This window comes from Lissotriton vulgaris, chromosome 9, assembly GCF_964263255.1.
Source record: "Lissotriton vulgaris chromosome 9, aLisVul1.2, whole genome shotgun sequence".
Taxonomy (NCBI): Eukaryota; Metazoa; Chordata; class Amphibia; order Caudata; family Salamandridae; genus Lissotriton; species Lissotriton vulgaris.
Genome location: NC_141697.1, coordinates 896,608,591 through 896,621,420, shown reverse-complemented (window position 1 = coordinate 896,621,420; position 12,830 = coordinate 896,608,591). Strand labels below are relative to the sequence as shown.

The following is a 12,830-nucleotide window of genomic DNA, read 5'->3' as shown; positions in this document are numbered from 1 at the left end:
AACTCGAAGATCAGTGCTTACGTTCCTAGCAGATGCCTTCGCTCCTCCACTCAGTCCCTCCTGAGTGTTCCTCGCTTTTGGAGGAAAAAATTTGGAGGCATGAGGTTTTCCACCCTTGCCCCCCATTTCTGGAAGGCCCTTCCCGTTTCCATCAGGTCCATCCCCACCTATATGGACTTCTGTAAAGCCCTAAAAACTCATCTTTTCTCCCAAGCATATCCATCACAGTAACCCTCCTGTTTCCCCTCAGTGCTGTCATTTCATAGCGCCAAGAAACCGTATGGTGTTAGAGCGCTTTATAAAACTTTTCAACTTCAACTTCATGTTTAGAAATGCGCCTCAAAATAATACAGGTGCTAAAACAACAGACAATAAAAGACAATGAACACAATTAACGCCTTAACCGCAGCGGTTTTTCCGCAGCGGTTCGGGCGTTCTAAAGGGTGGGTGGGGCTTCGTCGGCGGACGGGAGCAGGCAAGGGGTTAACATGTATCCACCTAAGTTTTGTTTAGCGTCCAAATATAGTTGATGCCCTTAGAAACGACATGTGTATTTCATGCTGTCTTATATCTGTCTAGTTAGGTATGGTACGCTTTCTGTTCTTATCACGTCGACTTTTTGACCCCCAAAAGAACGGGTGTAAGTGGGCAACATCACAATGGGGTCTTTATTAGACTGTTAGGTGTTTTGAAGCAAAGGTGTTATCAGGGCATTCGAGGTGCAAGAGGAAGAAGAGGATTGACGTCAACTAGAGGAAGCTCTTCCGATTCCAACTACATTCACAAAACCAGGAGAAGTATCGAAAGATATACAGCATCAAACATATAGACAACTGGCTCCTACAGCCTACTCAAGACAGGCTACCCAAAAAAGCCTAGGACTATAAGGTCAAGAATCCTCCAGAAGACAAAGAGGCAAATTTGGCACTGGTCATTTATTCTCCCTGCAACAATTAGGCAGAAGGCTTTCCAACTATTTAGACAAAAGGGGATATTTTACATCAGATCAGTGAGTGTTGAACACAATTCAGTATGGCCTCACTATAAAATTTGTTTAAAAACCTCCTTGAAATGCACCACGGAGGAGGTTGCATGAACTTCTAAAGTTGGAAATTATTTCACTACTGAAAAAGGAAGATATAGAAGAAGTCCCTGTCAATCAGCAAGACACCAGATTTTATTACAATCTTTTTTGATCAGAAAGAAATCAGGCCTGTAGCAACAAGTTTCAGATCTTCTGCAGTTGAACAATTATCTGAAAAGAAAACAATACTTTTGTATGGTGACTGCAGGAGATTCTTCAGTTGTTGCACTGGGGAGATTTCTTGACATCATTCGATACTCAAGCTGAATATTTTTACATCCCCGTACATCCAAAGCACAGAAGATATCTAAGGTTTGAGGTGGCCGTTTGTCATTACTGATTCAAGGTATTTCCATTTGGCCTCATACTTAAAGATTGGGTTATAAAAGTCCCATCTTGCATTGTCAACAGATCCACAGTTGTATGTCTTCAATTCTTCGATAGTCTAGGACTGACTCAGAAATCCAAAGAAGAATAACGTTTTTGGGAGCAGTCCTGGATATGGTCATGTGCAAAGCATACCCTACAAAGGCGAGAATATAAAAGATATCAAATCTAGCTCCTTCTCTAGTGGAAAGAATGTCGTTTTCAGTTTGAAGATACAAATAATTTCTAGGAATGGTGTTTTCCTGCATTTCCCTCATTCCCAACTGCCAACTTCACATGCAGCCTTTTCGGAAGGACATAGAAAAACAATTGCTACAAGCCCACAGGTCTGTTTAAGACATTATCCAGATAAATCCCAGAATGAAACAAGCCATGATGTGGTGAATGCATAAATAAAACATATATTCAGGCCTAACTTTCCCAAGCCTTCCACTACAATTTGTCATAAACACAGATGCATCTCTAGGGGGATGGAAGGCACACTTACAAGAGCTCTAACTATGCTGCCTATGGTCACCCCAAGAAACGAAACTTCATACAAACTTGTTGGAGTTAAGAGCGGAAGCCTCAGCACTTCAGTCCTTCATGCTAAGAATAAAGAATTCTGCAGTACTGGTATGAACAGACAATAGAAAAACAATGTTTTATTTAAACAAACAAGGAGGAACAAGATCACACCTCTTGTGATCAGAAGCGCAGAAGATAAGGAGTGGGGCCCGATTCACAAAAGTAATCTGAGACAAAACCCTAACTTTACTACTCCTAAATACCCTTTGTGAATACCGAAAGTCTTAAAGTTAGGATTTTATCTCAGATTACGTTTGTGAATCGGGTCCGTTGTTATTACAACACCAAGTTACATTAAATGTGTGGCATGCTCCTGGAGTAAACAGTCAGTGGGCAGACTCTTTGAGCAGGACAAACAAGGACTGCCACGAATAGGAATTATAACAGAGTCAACTCAATTATGTTTTTCTAATTCAGGGTCACTCGCAATTAGATTTGTTTGCGACATGTCGCAATCGCACATGCAATTTGTTGCCAGGAAATAGCCTCAAAAAGGGCAGTGTGGAAATGCTTTCCAGATGGCCTGGAGAGGAATATTCACATATGAATTCCCTCCTATCCTCTGGTTTCAAGAGTATTAAAAATGATGAAAGAAGAGCCATGCTGCTTCATTCCAGTAGCTTTTTCTTGGCCAAGATACATTTTGGTTCACATAGATTCTTCTCTTACAAGAAAGAAAATACATTCTGTTCAAACCAGTACTGCGCCTAATGACAATGAATGATGGCCGGATTGTGTATACTATGTCAACATCTCTAAATTTAGCAGCTTGGCTCCTCAATACAATGAGTTTGGTCGCTAAGTTATTTCTCATGATTGTAGAAGCATTTTAGCAGATGTCAGAGCGACATCTACAAATGCTGCTTATAGAGTAAATATGACCAGATCCTGCATGTGGTGTTCTTCAAAGGAGATTTGTCTATATCTCCACCAGAAAAATTATTACCATATGTATTACTCTTCGCATGTTCAGGTCTCTCCCCTAATCCAGATAGAGTTTACCTGACAGCATTTTCACACTTCAGGAGAGCTACTGGAAAACTGCTGATTTGGTCCACCAGAACTGGTTAAGAGTTTATGAAAGGACTCTTCAGAGCCTACCCTCCGATGCGACAACGATCTGTCTTTTGACTGCTCAATATTGTTCTTTCTCAATTGATAAAGCTTCCTTTTGAACCTGTTTATAAAGTGGATATCAAATGTCTCTCCTGGAAGATAGTTTTATTATTAGCTTTGACATCAGATTGCAGAGTGAGTTGAATTCAAGCCTTCACTATAAAGGGTCCATATTTGCAGTTTTTGAAATGATAGAGTGATACTGAGGACAAATCCTCACTTTATTCCAAGCATCTATCATACTTTTATCTTAACGAACCGATTGTTCTCAAGACATACTTTTTAGAATCCATGAACTGCAGCAGAAAGAGTACTACATATTTTGGACGTGAAGCATTGGTTGAAATTCTATCTTGAGCAAGCAGAGAATTTTAGGAAGTCTGCTCAGCTCCTTGTAGCCTATGGACCCCCAAGGAAAGATAATCTTTTATCAAGAAGCAGCAACTCTAGGTGGGTTTCTGCAGTCATAGTGTTTTGTCACCAAAACGCTGGCCATCCTTTGGATGCAAACATCAAGGCTCATGCAACAATAAAAATGTTTATGTGTATTGCCCTATTTGCAAGAGTGTCATAGACAGACATCTGCAGAGCTGCCATGTGGAAAAATAGGCATGCAGTCATGCATCAGTATTGCCTGAACAACATAACAAACAAGGATGCATCTCTGAGTCAAGCAGTCCCTCGCGGTCTTTTTCAATGAGGTGAGCCGTTTTTAGATAAATACATTATTGTATTATGTACTTCCGACTTCCATGTAAACCATGCTCAATCTTTTTAGATAACTGCTTGCTACTCAAATTCAAGAAAGGAAATCTATGAAAGATTCAGTACTGGAGAAAAAACAACTAACCTTTTTGAATACTGTGGTTCCTCCGTATTGATATCTTTCATGGATTCACATGAAATATTTCCTCCTCTCTTATAGGAGATCACCTTCTTTCAGGCCTCTTTAAGGCTTGTAATACTTGTGCTAAGAAATCTGAGGTACGGTGGCCCTTGAGGGAAAGAGTGCTTCAAGAGCTGCATTCGGATTGGCTGAGTTTGGCCATTATTAAACTTATATGAATTGGCTACCAATGTCACTTTTTAAAGCTGTACTATGCAATACTTTCTTGTCACTGCTTGTTATAATTGCCATGGGCCCTCCACTTCGATGACAGGAAAGATTCAAGCATGTGAATCCATGGAAGATATCAATACTGGAGTACCACAGTGTACAGGTAAGTAACATTTAGTTATTAAACTGAACTTTGAAAGGTTGTTGGACTTTAGTGAGGGGTTATTAATCAATGGGTTAGTCTGGACTGTGAAACAAAAGAACAGTTGAATGAGCTTTTGACTTGGTAGCAAGGGGTATGGTGAAGTGATTTTCTGTAATAATGGCTCAATATGCATGGACCATCTGGCAAGAGCTTGGTGTCCTCTTAATAATAGGAGCTGTAACATCTTCTAGGAAACCATTTATAAGGAGAAAAAGCTTGCCAAACACATGACTATAATAACCTCCTACATGGTCTATTTGTTCAACTGGATGTATGGGTTGTATAATTGTATTACATGCTTTAGTTATATTGAATAAACTAGATGTGTTAGAAGCTAGTTTTATCAGGTTCAATATATGTATTCATTGCCTTAAACTTTGGAAACCTCCATTTGCTGCCCAAAGTTCACAGAGGCTGTTGCCCTGCATACACACTAAACGAAATTTCATGTAGTCTCTTGTGCCTTAAATCATTAATTGGTAACGTCATGCTCCAGGCTTACTGACCGTTTACCTGAATGAATCTATGGCCCTAGTTGATAGATTTCCATAGTGCAAAGGCACATAGGTACGAGAACCAGTGAATGCAGCAGGGATACTTCAATGGGTGAATTTGATTAAAATGCCTCTCGGCTTTCTGACCAGTGTACTACTGCAGCACAGATCATAGATGTTGTTATAGGTTTCAGCTGACACTGCAAAACAAATGTTTGCTTAGCAGACTTTATTTTATCTTAAGCTTAAATGGACTTTTTCTGATAGAGACTCCTAACCACAGAATCCTCACCTTTTGAATATTACCCAGGCGTTAGACTAGATCCAGAAACTATTCCACTATATGGCTCCATTCCAACGCTTTTCAGCTCTGGAAATGGCATGCAGACCCTACGTAGGCACTACGTCTGCGCACCGGTGTCAGTTAATTTCTTTATGTACCACCGGTTGCAGATCCGGAGATGTTTCTTGTCTCTTTGAGGCATATTTTACCTCAACAAAATTACAGTGTGCAAGGGAAATGTCACCTCCCAAGATGACAATGTTTAAACCCTGTAAGGACTGTCGCAGGCAAATATCTGTGCCAGATCTTCATCAGGTTTGCATGTGGTGCCTGAAGTCAAGTCATGATTTAAAGGCCTGCAGTAACTGTGTGACGTTGAACTCAAAAGCCACGCAGGACTGCAAGGTAAAACTCTACATCACCAAGCACCGAAAAACTCCTTATTGGGGTCAGTTCGTGTCCAGAGCCCAGTCTCAGTACTGTTCCTGGTCACACAAAAAATCCAAGTGAGATTCAGCCCCTTCATACCACTGAGAAGGTGCAAGGGTGGCACCATATTTCCTGATCTCGCTCCCGAAGCCAGTATACTTTGGAACAAATCCTGCAACTTGTCCAGGAAAAAAACTGAGTTTCCATGGCTATTTCTGACATTGAGGTAGATCCAAGAGTTCCATGAGGCCATGGTCTAACTCTTCATGCCCTTCAGACTCCTTCTAGTGTGCCTGTGGGCCCCAAGGAGCCAAGAGGCCCTCCATCTGGGTTACTGCTTGCGGGTTCTCACTGCTTGCCAGTTGGACCCTCAGAACCTCCCCTGGGTCCTCTACTGAGTCTGCCTCCAGTTCCATGTTGCTTCCTGAAGCATTGTAGCCAATGCCTACTCCATCGTTGCCCATGGACCAGGTGCCTATTGTTCTCTCCCACTGAATGGGCGCTGCTACAACCTCGGCGAGGCTTTACCTGGTTTCCATCGAACCACAACCTGTGCTGGACATCCCACCTCCACAAAGAAGATCCCAACAGTGCATTCCTTGTTTGGCACAGATTCTGATAACAATTAAGGCTAAGGTGATGAAATTGACCAACCCTACCATGAAGTGAATTGGTATGATGACCTCCAAGAGGTCAGTGGCTTTGATTGCAGTACCGCCTGGGATACCTTTCTCTTTCCCTTTGGCATTTATGCTAGCAACTAATATACACAGTGACACCATTGTGAACCACATGGTACATTGTATTGTCAGCAATTTATGTTCACTGCATCCTGTAAATTGATTGTATTATGAACTTTAAGCTATGTCACTTGAAATATATGCATATGCTATAATACCAATCAGTGTTGTAAAATAAGTTCTCTGTTCTGTTGTGAGAAAATAATGTATTAATTAGGGTGAATTGTAGCCTACCACAAGTAATAGGGTCCTTACATTCTTAGTTACAGTTGAAGGTTTCAGTATTTTAAAACTGAGCTCATCCCCTATCTGCTATAGCACAGAGTAGACAAGCTTAATGTGGAGAAATTGTGTACCTTTTTCCCACTCTCCCACTCCCCATTTTATCAGTAAAGCCCTTCTTCTTTCACCTTCTGAAGTTACAAAGTTATAACCTCCTTTTATCACATTGATATAATTTTGTGTTTATGTTAACTTTTATGTCCTCTCTGGACATCTCTCTTCATCTCTAACTTCATTGTTTATTTACAATGACAGAACTTCAAGCGAGAAGAACAGAACTTTGTGGTCCAGAACGAAATCAACAATATGTCTTTCCTGACAGCGGATAGTAAAAGCAAGATGTCCAAGGTAGTGTGTAATATTTTGTTTGGTAATCCTTGATCTCTTAGATAATCCCTAACCTCCCCATAGGTATTCTCTAACCTCCGCTGGGTGTAGTTTCTCTTTTCTATATTTAGCCCATCTGTAATCTTCAAGGTTATCTTTAATTCCCACTATAATTATCTCTAAACTTGTCCTGGGAAACCTATTTTCCTTTTGAGTTGTCTCTGTTCTCTGAATGGATTAACTCTGATGTCCCTTGGGTTACCTTTAACATCCTCTTGTGTCATCTCTTATCTTCTGGGTTATATCTACTCACCTCAGTTACTGCCACAATCATTTTGTATGTCCACATAGTTTTGCAGATACATTTAATAATCATGTGAAGTCTGTCAGTTATAATCTTCTGGGTTTTATTTCATCTCTGGAAAATAATAACTTTTTCTGTTTTTCTGTTTATTATTTCTATTTGGACCAACATACTACTGAAGTGTGATCAATGAGGACAGAATAATGTATATATCATCTAATGCATCCACTTCTTGATTACCAAAACACAGCCTTAATTTAAGTAGCAGATGTTGTTGTTGGAAACATGAAACCAAAATAGAGTATATTTGACAGAGACTTCTAGCTGCGGGTTTCTTACCATCAGACTGGATCCAGAAATTCTTTGTGGGCAGTACCCCTGCATGCTGGTAGGTGGTGTCGTTCAGCTCCATGTTATCCACACCAGAAATTATGTGCATATTGCCTATATGGGTGCCACCCCAGTGTGCTGACATCAGTTCTGTTTTTTTGTGTCATCAACCCAGATCCAGAGAAGAGCTACCCCCAGCCTTTTTTGACTGACCTTTTTTAGTCTTAATGTTTAAATTTTATTTGAGACTTTGGCTCTTAATGCATTTGGATGTCAGCTTGTGGCATTTGTCATTGACAAATGTTGTTGACAAATCCACATTTGATGTGCCTCTGGTGCTTGGAGCTCCACCATGACAACAAGACATGCATTAATTGCCACGCCATGCACTCCAAAGCCTTGAGGAAGCTGTCCCTCAAGCTCCTTGCCGCTCGACGTGCGATGTTGCAATGCTCATTATCTCAGTCAAGAGAAAGGTCCAGAGATTGTTTGCTTGGCTACTTCATGCACCAATGCTTGTCGACCTCTTGTTCCATAAGCACAAGAAGAACAGGAAGTTGAAGAGATCTTCGACTTTGCCATATCCATTGAGTTCATCTGATGAGATGAGGGATCGTCAGCGTTCGAGGCCTTGCTCTGTGGTGGAGCATGCTATTGGGCTGTCTCCACTCCTCCTAGAGTTTCTGGGAGCTAGAGCGACCCCCGCCCAGTTACTAAAATTTTATGAGCCAGTGCACCATATATTTGAGCAGCCTGTCACCACTAGAGCACCTTTGGGCCTCATGGGCTGAGAAGGGGCCCAGGGCAGCTGAGGTCCTGGACCTTACGCTACCCTCAGTGACAGTCAAGATGAAGGTCTTGACCTAGGTTCTTCATCCGGAAGTTACCGCAACAGAACTGTTACTCCCTTTCAATGAAGCCATTACTGATTTCCTACTTGGGCCTGGTCCAAGCCCTGCACAGGAGATATGGTGCATCTGACAATTGCTTGTCACCATTGCCCCACTCCACAGCACCCCAGTTTCCCTACCCAGCACCCCACCCTAGAGAGCTTTGCTGTTCAGACCTTTACCTCCAAAGTTAACCCTTCCACTCCACCAGACACTGAATTCAAAAGGCTGGGCACCTTTGGGAAGAAGATATTCTCTTCCGTCAGCCTGGCACTGCAGTCGGTGAACACCGCATGCCTTTTGGACCAATACTCCTGTACCATCTGGGACTTGGTTTCACAAGTGCTGCCCAAGGTCTCGGAGGAGGACTGAGCCATACTCTTTCAAGCAAATGCTGATAAGAGAGACACAGCCAAGTAAACCATACAATGTGGGCTGGATATGACCGGCTTGCTGGGCAGAGCAATTTCATTGTTGGTTGAGAACCACTGGCTTCTTAGGGAGAAGGTGGACTCAGCGATCAAGCTCTGCAAGGACAGCAGAGCTACGGCCAGGTCCTTGGTCCTTTCCATGACCCCTTGCCAACCCCCGCTCTGCCTTCTACCCCCTTCATGGACACAGGAGGGCTTCCAGTCGTCGTGGCTTTACATGCCAGCAAACTGCACAGTCTTTTCATGGCAGAGGATGCGGTTCCACAGACCACATAGGACAGTGTGCCAGCGGTAGAGCCAGTCCACCACCCCACTGTCATCCCCAGCCTCCATACCCCTATAGTATGTCACCTGACCACCATGGGCATCCAGTGGGGGGGGACAGGTTGGTTGGATACTTCATCACCTGCCCCACTAAAGGTCAATAGCAGCTGACCGTTGGGCTTTGTAGCTATTACAAAGCTAGTACTCCCTCCCTTTTGTGGCCACCCCCACCCTTGCCACCCACTTATGACCTCCTGATGGAGGACCACCTCCCCATACTCCGTCATGAAGTGTTGGCTCTCTTGGCCAATTGAGCCACAGAGAGGGTGCCAGCATCAGAAGTAGGTCATGGTTGCTATTCCCGCTATGTTCTGGTGCCCAAGGATGGAGATCTTTGTCCTATTTTAAAACGACACCGTCTCAATCTCTTCCTGAAAAAGGAGAAATTCAAAATGCTCACACCAGTGCATGTTTTGTGTGCCCTGGACCTAAGAGACTGGATGTTATTGCTGGGCTTAGAGGACTGTTATTTCCGCATCCCCGTTCTGCACTTTAAGTTTGCTGTGCTCCCTTTTGGCCTTACCAGCATCCCTTGAGTGTTCACAAAAGTGATGGTGGTGAGTGCGGCTCATCTGTGGCGGTCATGGGTTCCAGTCTTTCCCTACCTCGATGATTGGCTGTTGAAGGAGGTTTCACCCTAAGCAGTCTTCTCCCACATCCAGACTACGGCAAACTTTCTGCACTTGCTGGACTTCACTATTAATATGCCAAAGTCACACCTGACTCCTCAGATACTCCCTTTAATCGGAGCTGTTCCGGACAAAGTGCAGTTGCAAGCCTATCCTCTAGAACAGCGAGTCTAGGATATTCAGGCTATGATACCGATGTTTCAGCCTCTATCCTGGATTATATTGAAAATGACTGAGGCTGTTGGGCCTCATGGACTCCTGCATCCTTCTTATGACACATGCTCATTGGCATATGAGGACTGTGCAGTGGGACCTGAAGTTCTGGTGGGCATAGCAACAGAGGAGTCTCTCCGACATGGTCCAGATGACGGGGGGAACTGCAACAGACCTGCAGTGGTGGCTTATGAACCACGATTGAGTCAGTGACAGACCCCTCTCCCTTCCCTAACCAGCGCTGATTCTAGTGACTGATGCATCACTTCTGGGATGGGGCTACCATCAGTTCGACTCAATAAGAGTTTTGTCATTCTACCTTGACCGCACAGGAGAGTTCCAGTTGGATTATCTAATAGGCTCTGCGCATGTCACTTCTAGCGTGGATAATGCCAACGATGCCACACAACTGGCATGCAGGGGTACTGCTCACGAAAAAAAATTGGCTCCAGTCTGACAGCTGGGATTATTCTACAGTAGGGACTCTGCAGCTAGATAGATGTATCAGATAACACATTAACAAAGGTAGGTAACTTGTTTATTATTCATATTTTGCAAACATGAAGAATTCAGAACATTGCTTTTTCTCTGCCAGACATGGAACTTAAAACCACTTGTTCTGATGAGTTTCTAGGTCTCCGTACACTGCCAAAATAGTTACCATCAAGCTTAGAAAACTAAACTATAAAGGTTGTACAGCTTAATCTGTTATAACACAATTTTGAGTTACATCCAAGCCATATATGGTAACTTTCTGATGTTTGAGAACCACTTTGAAACAAAATTTTCTGACTTTGAAAAGCAACTTTAGGGTCACAAGCTGCGAGGGCTGAGTTAGAGCTGGGCGGACATAGTACTCTGTTGCAACCATGATAGAGTACCCTGTCTGCCAAAATGACAGTCCGTCCGCCCTATTTAGGGTTAGGAAGACCATCAGCTGGTGCTATGTGGCTCTGTTGACAGAAACCTTCCCTGATGGCCCGCCAGATACAGACAATCGGAGGATGGGCATTACACCACCTGCCTTATTAAAGGTGGCTGCTGTGATGTGCTTATTTTTTCTGTAGCGTTGATGGACACAAAAAACTAATAGTGGCCACCATATCCAAGAAAACACTCCCTAGGGTGTAAGGGTCATTCAGTGGTTGTTTTCCAATAACAAAGTGCTGCTTTGGGAGTTTGTTTATGAAAGACAAAACATTTGAAAAAGTTTGGAGGACAACTGTCAAAACCAATGGGGGTCATCCACCGAATATTTTGTACCTTGACAGAAACTGCCATAGTAGCAGTTCCTGGCGTGGTACATATATCACCACTGGGCCAGCTGTGATGTCTAAATTAGGCAGACAGTAGTCTGTCAGGGTGGTGGAGGTAATGTTCTCCAACACCCTGACAGATGGAGTACCGTCCGCCAATTCTAGATCTGGCACAAAGTTACTTATATCAATCCTTGTAGTAATTTAGTTGTAGTATAATATCCTAATGACCACTTGAAAGTTACTGGGGAGTGGCTCAATTTGCAAGCAGAAAATGTCCAGGCCTTATTGTACCTCAGTTGCGATCATTAGCAACACAGTTTGTAAAGTGTCTTTCTAGAATCCTGATAGCCTGAAAGTTTTGTTTACATCTAAGTGAACTAATTGATTTTGGATCCGGTACCATAGGTACAAAAGCTTCCATTGGTTTCACTTTGCTAAAGATTCTTGAAAGAGTATTGTTTTATTCATGTTTCATAGTCTAAATGTTCTTTCAGCTCAACCTCCTATCTATGCATGTACAAATAATGTTTTTTGGCATGGACACTACTAGGACTCTATCAAGGCAGGTGTGAGACATTGAATAGTTTAGATTTGAATGAATCTGTCCTTTCTTGGTCTGTGCACTCCTCAGTGACTTCATTTGTCAGTGTTCATTTGCCAGCACTTTCACCAGAACTTAAACATGAAGAAGGCAGATCATATTATAATGTGTGTGACTGTTATCACTTTTAGCACCATTATAGGATACCCAGCAGCTGCAGAATTATGCAGAATGCTTGCAACTCATTACACATACCATTCTTATGAGAAAACTTTGTGGATAACATCCATTATCCAGTATTGGATCCTTCATAGATTCAAATGCTTGAATCATTCCCCGTTGTCGAAGTGGGACTCCCACTGTACCATTGTAAAGCAATATGTATTAACTTATCATAGGCTAAAATGGCTCTAGGCCATGAGGTTTTACTGCCTTTCTCTGTCCTTTTTAAAAAAGGCCCAAACTTTAACTATGACCAATCAGGTCGTAGCACCATCTATAACATTCCCAAGAGAGGCTGAATCCCTCAGATTTTCACTGCACGTCATGTGTGAATGGAGTCTTCCTGAGCTCTGTTCACTTTCTCTCATCTGAAAACTATTTCAAACTTATTATTCTAATATGTCTGACAGAAAAGAAATGCATTTACTGCCTTCATCCCAAGCATGAGTTAAAAGAATGCAATATTTGTTGCTCTTCCTTCTCAAAAAACGTCCGTGGCTTCAGAAAACAAAAGCCCAGAAATCATCACCTGAGGAGGATAGTGGCACCTCTTCTGGGTCTCACAATTGGGCTAGATTCAATGATGGAGCATCAGAGGAGCACAGGAAATCTGTGAAGACTTCTCATCAGCCTCACATCTCTAAGAAAAAGGTGAAGCAAAAACATTCCTCTTCAGAAACATTCTTGCATGGTTCATCCACGGCATCTGCCAAGGA

The 12,830-nt window shown here is 42.6% G+C and overlaps 1 protein-coding gene across 11 annotated transcripts in view; it reads left to right on the top strand.

The window, feature by feature from the left end:
- The window catches only part of RYR1 (ryanodine receptor 1), a 1,215,008-nt gene that overhangs the window by 729,125 nt on the left and 473,053 nt on the right, over positions 1–12,830 (top strand). For all 11 annotated transcript variants that reach the window (XM_086938669.1, XM_086938668.1, XM_086938662.1 and 8 more), the window contains one exon: positions 6,900–6,992. In XM_086938669.1, the coding sequence (XP_086794795.1) occupies positions 6,900–6,992 (93 nt within the window). The remainder of the gene's footprint in view (positions 1–6,899; positions 6,993–12,830) is intronic.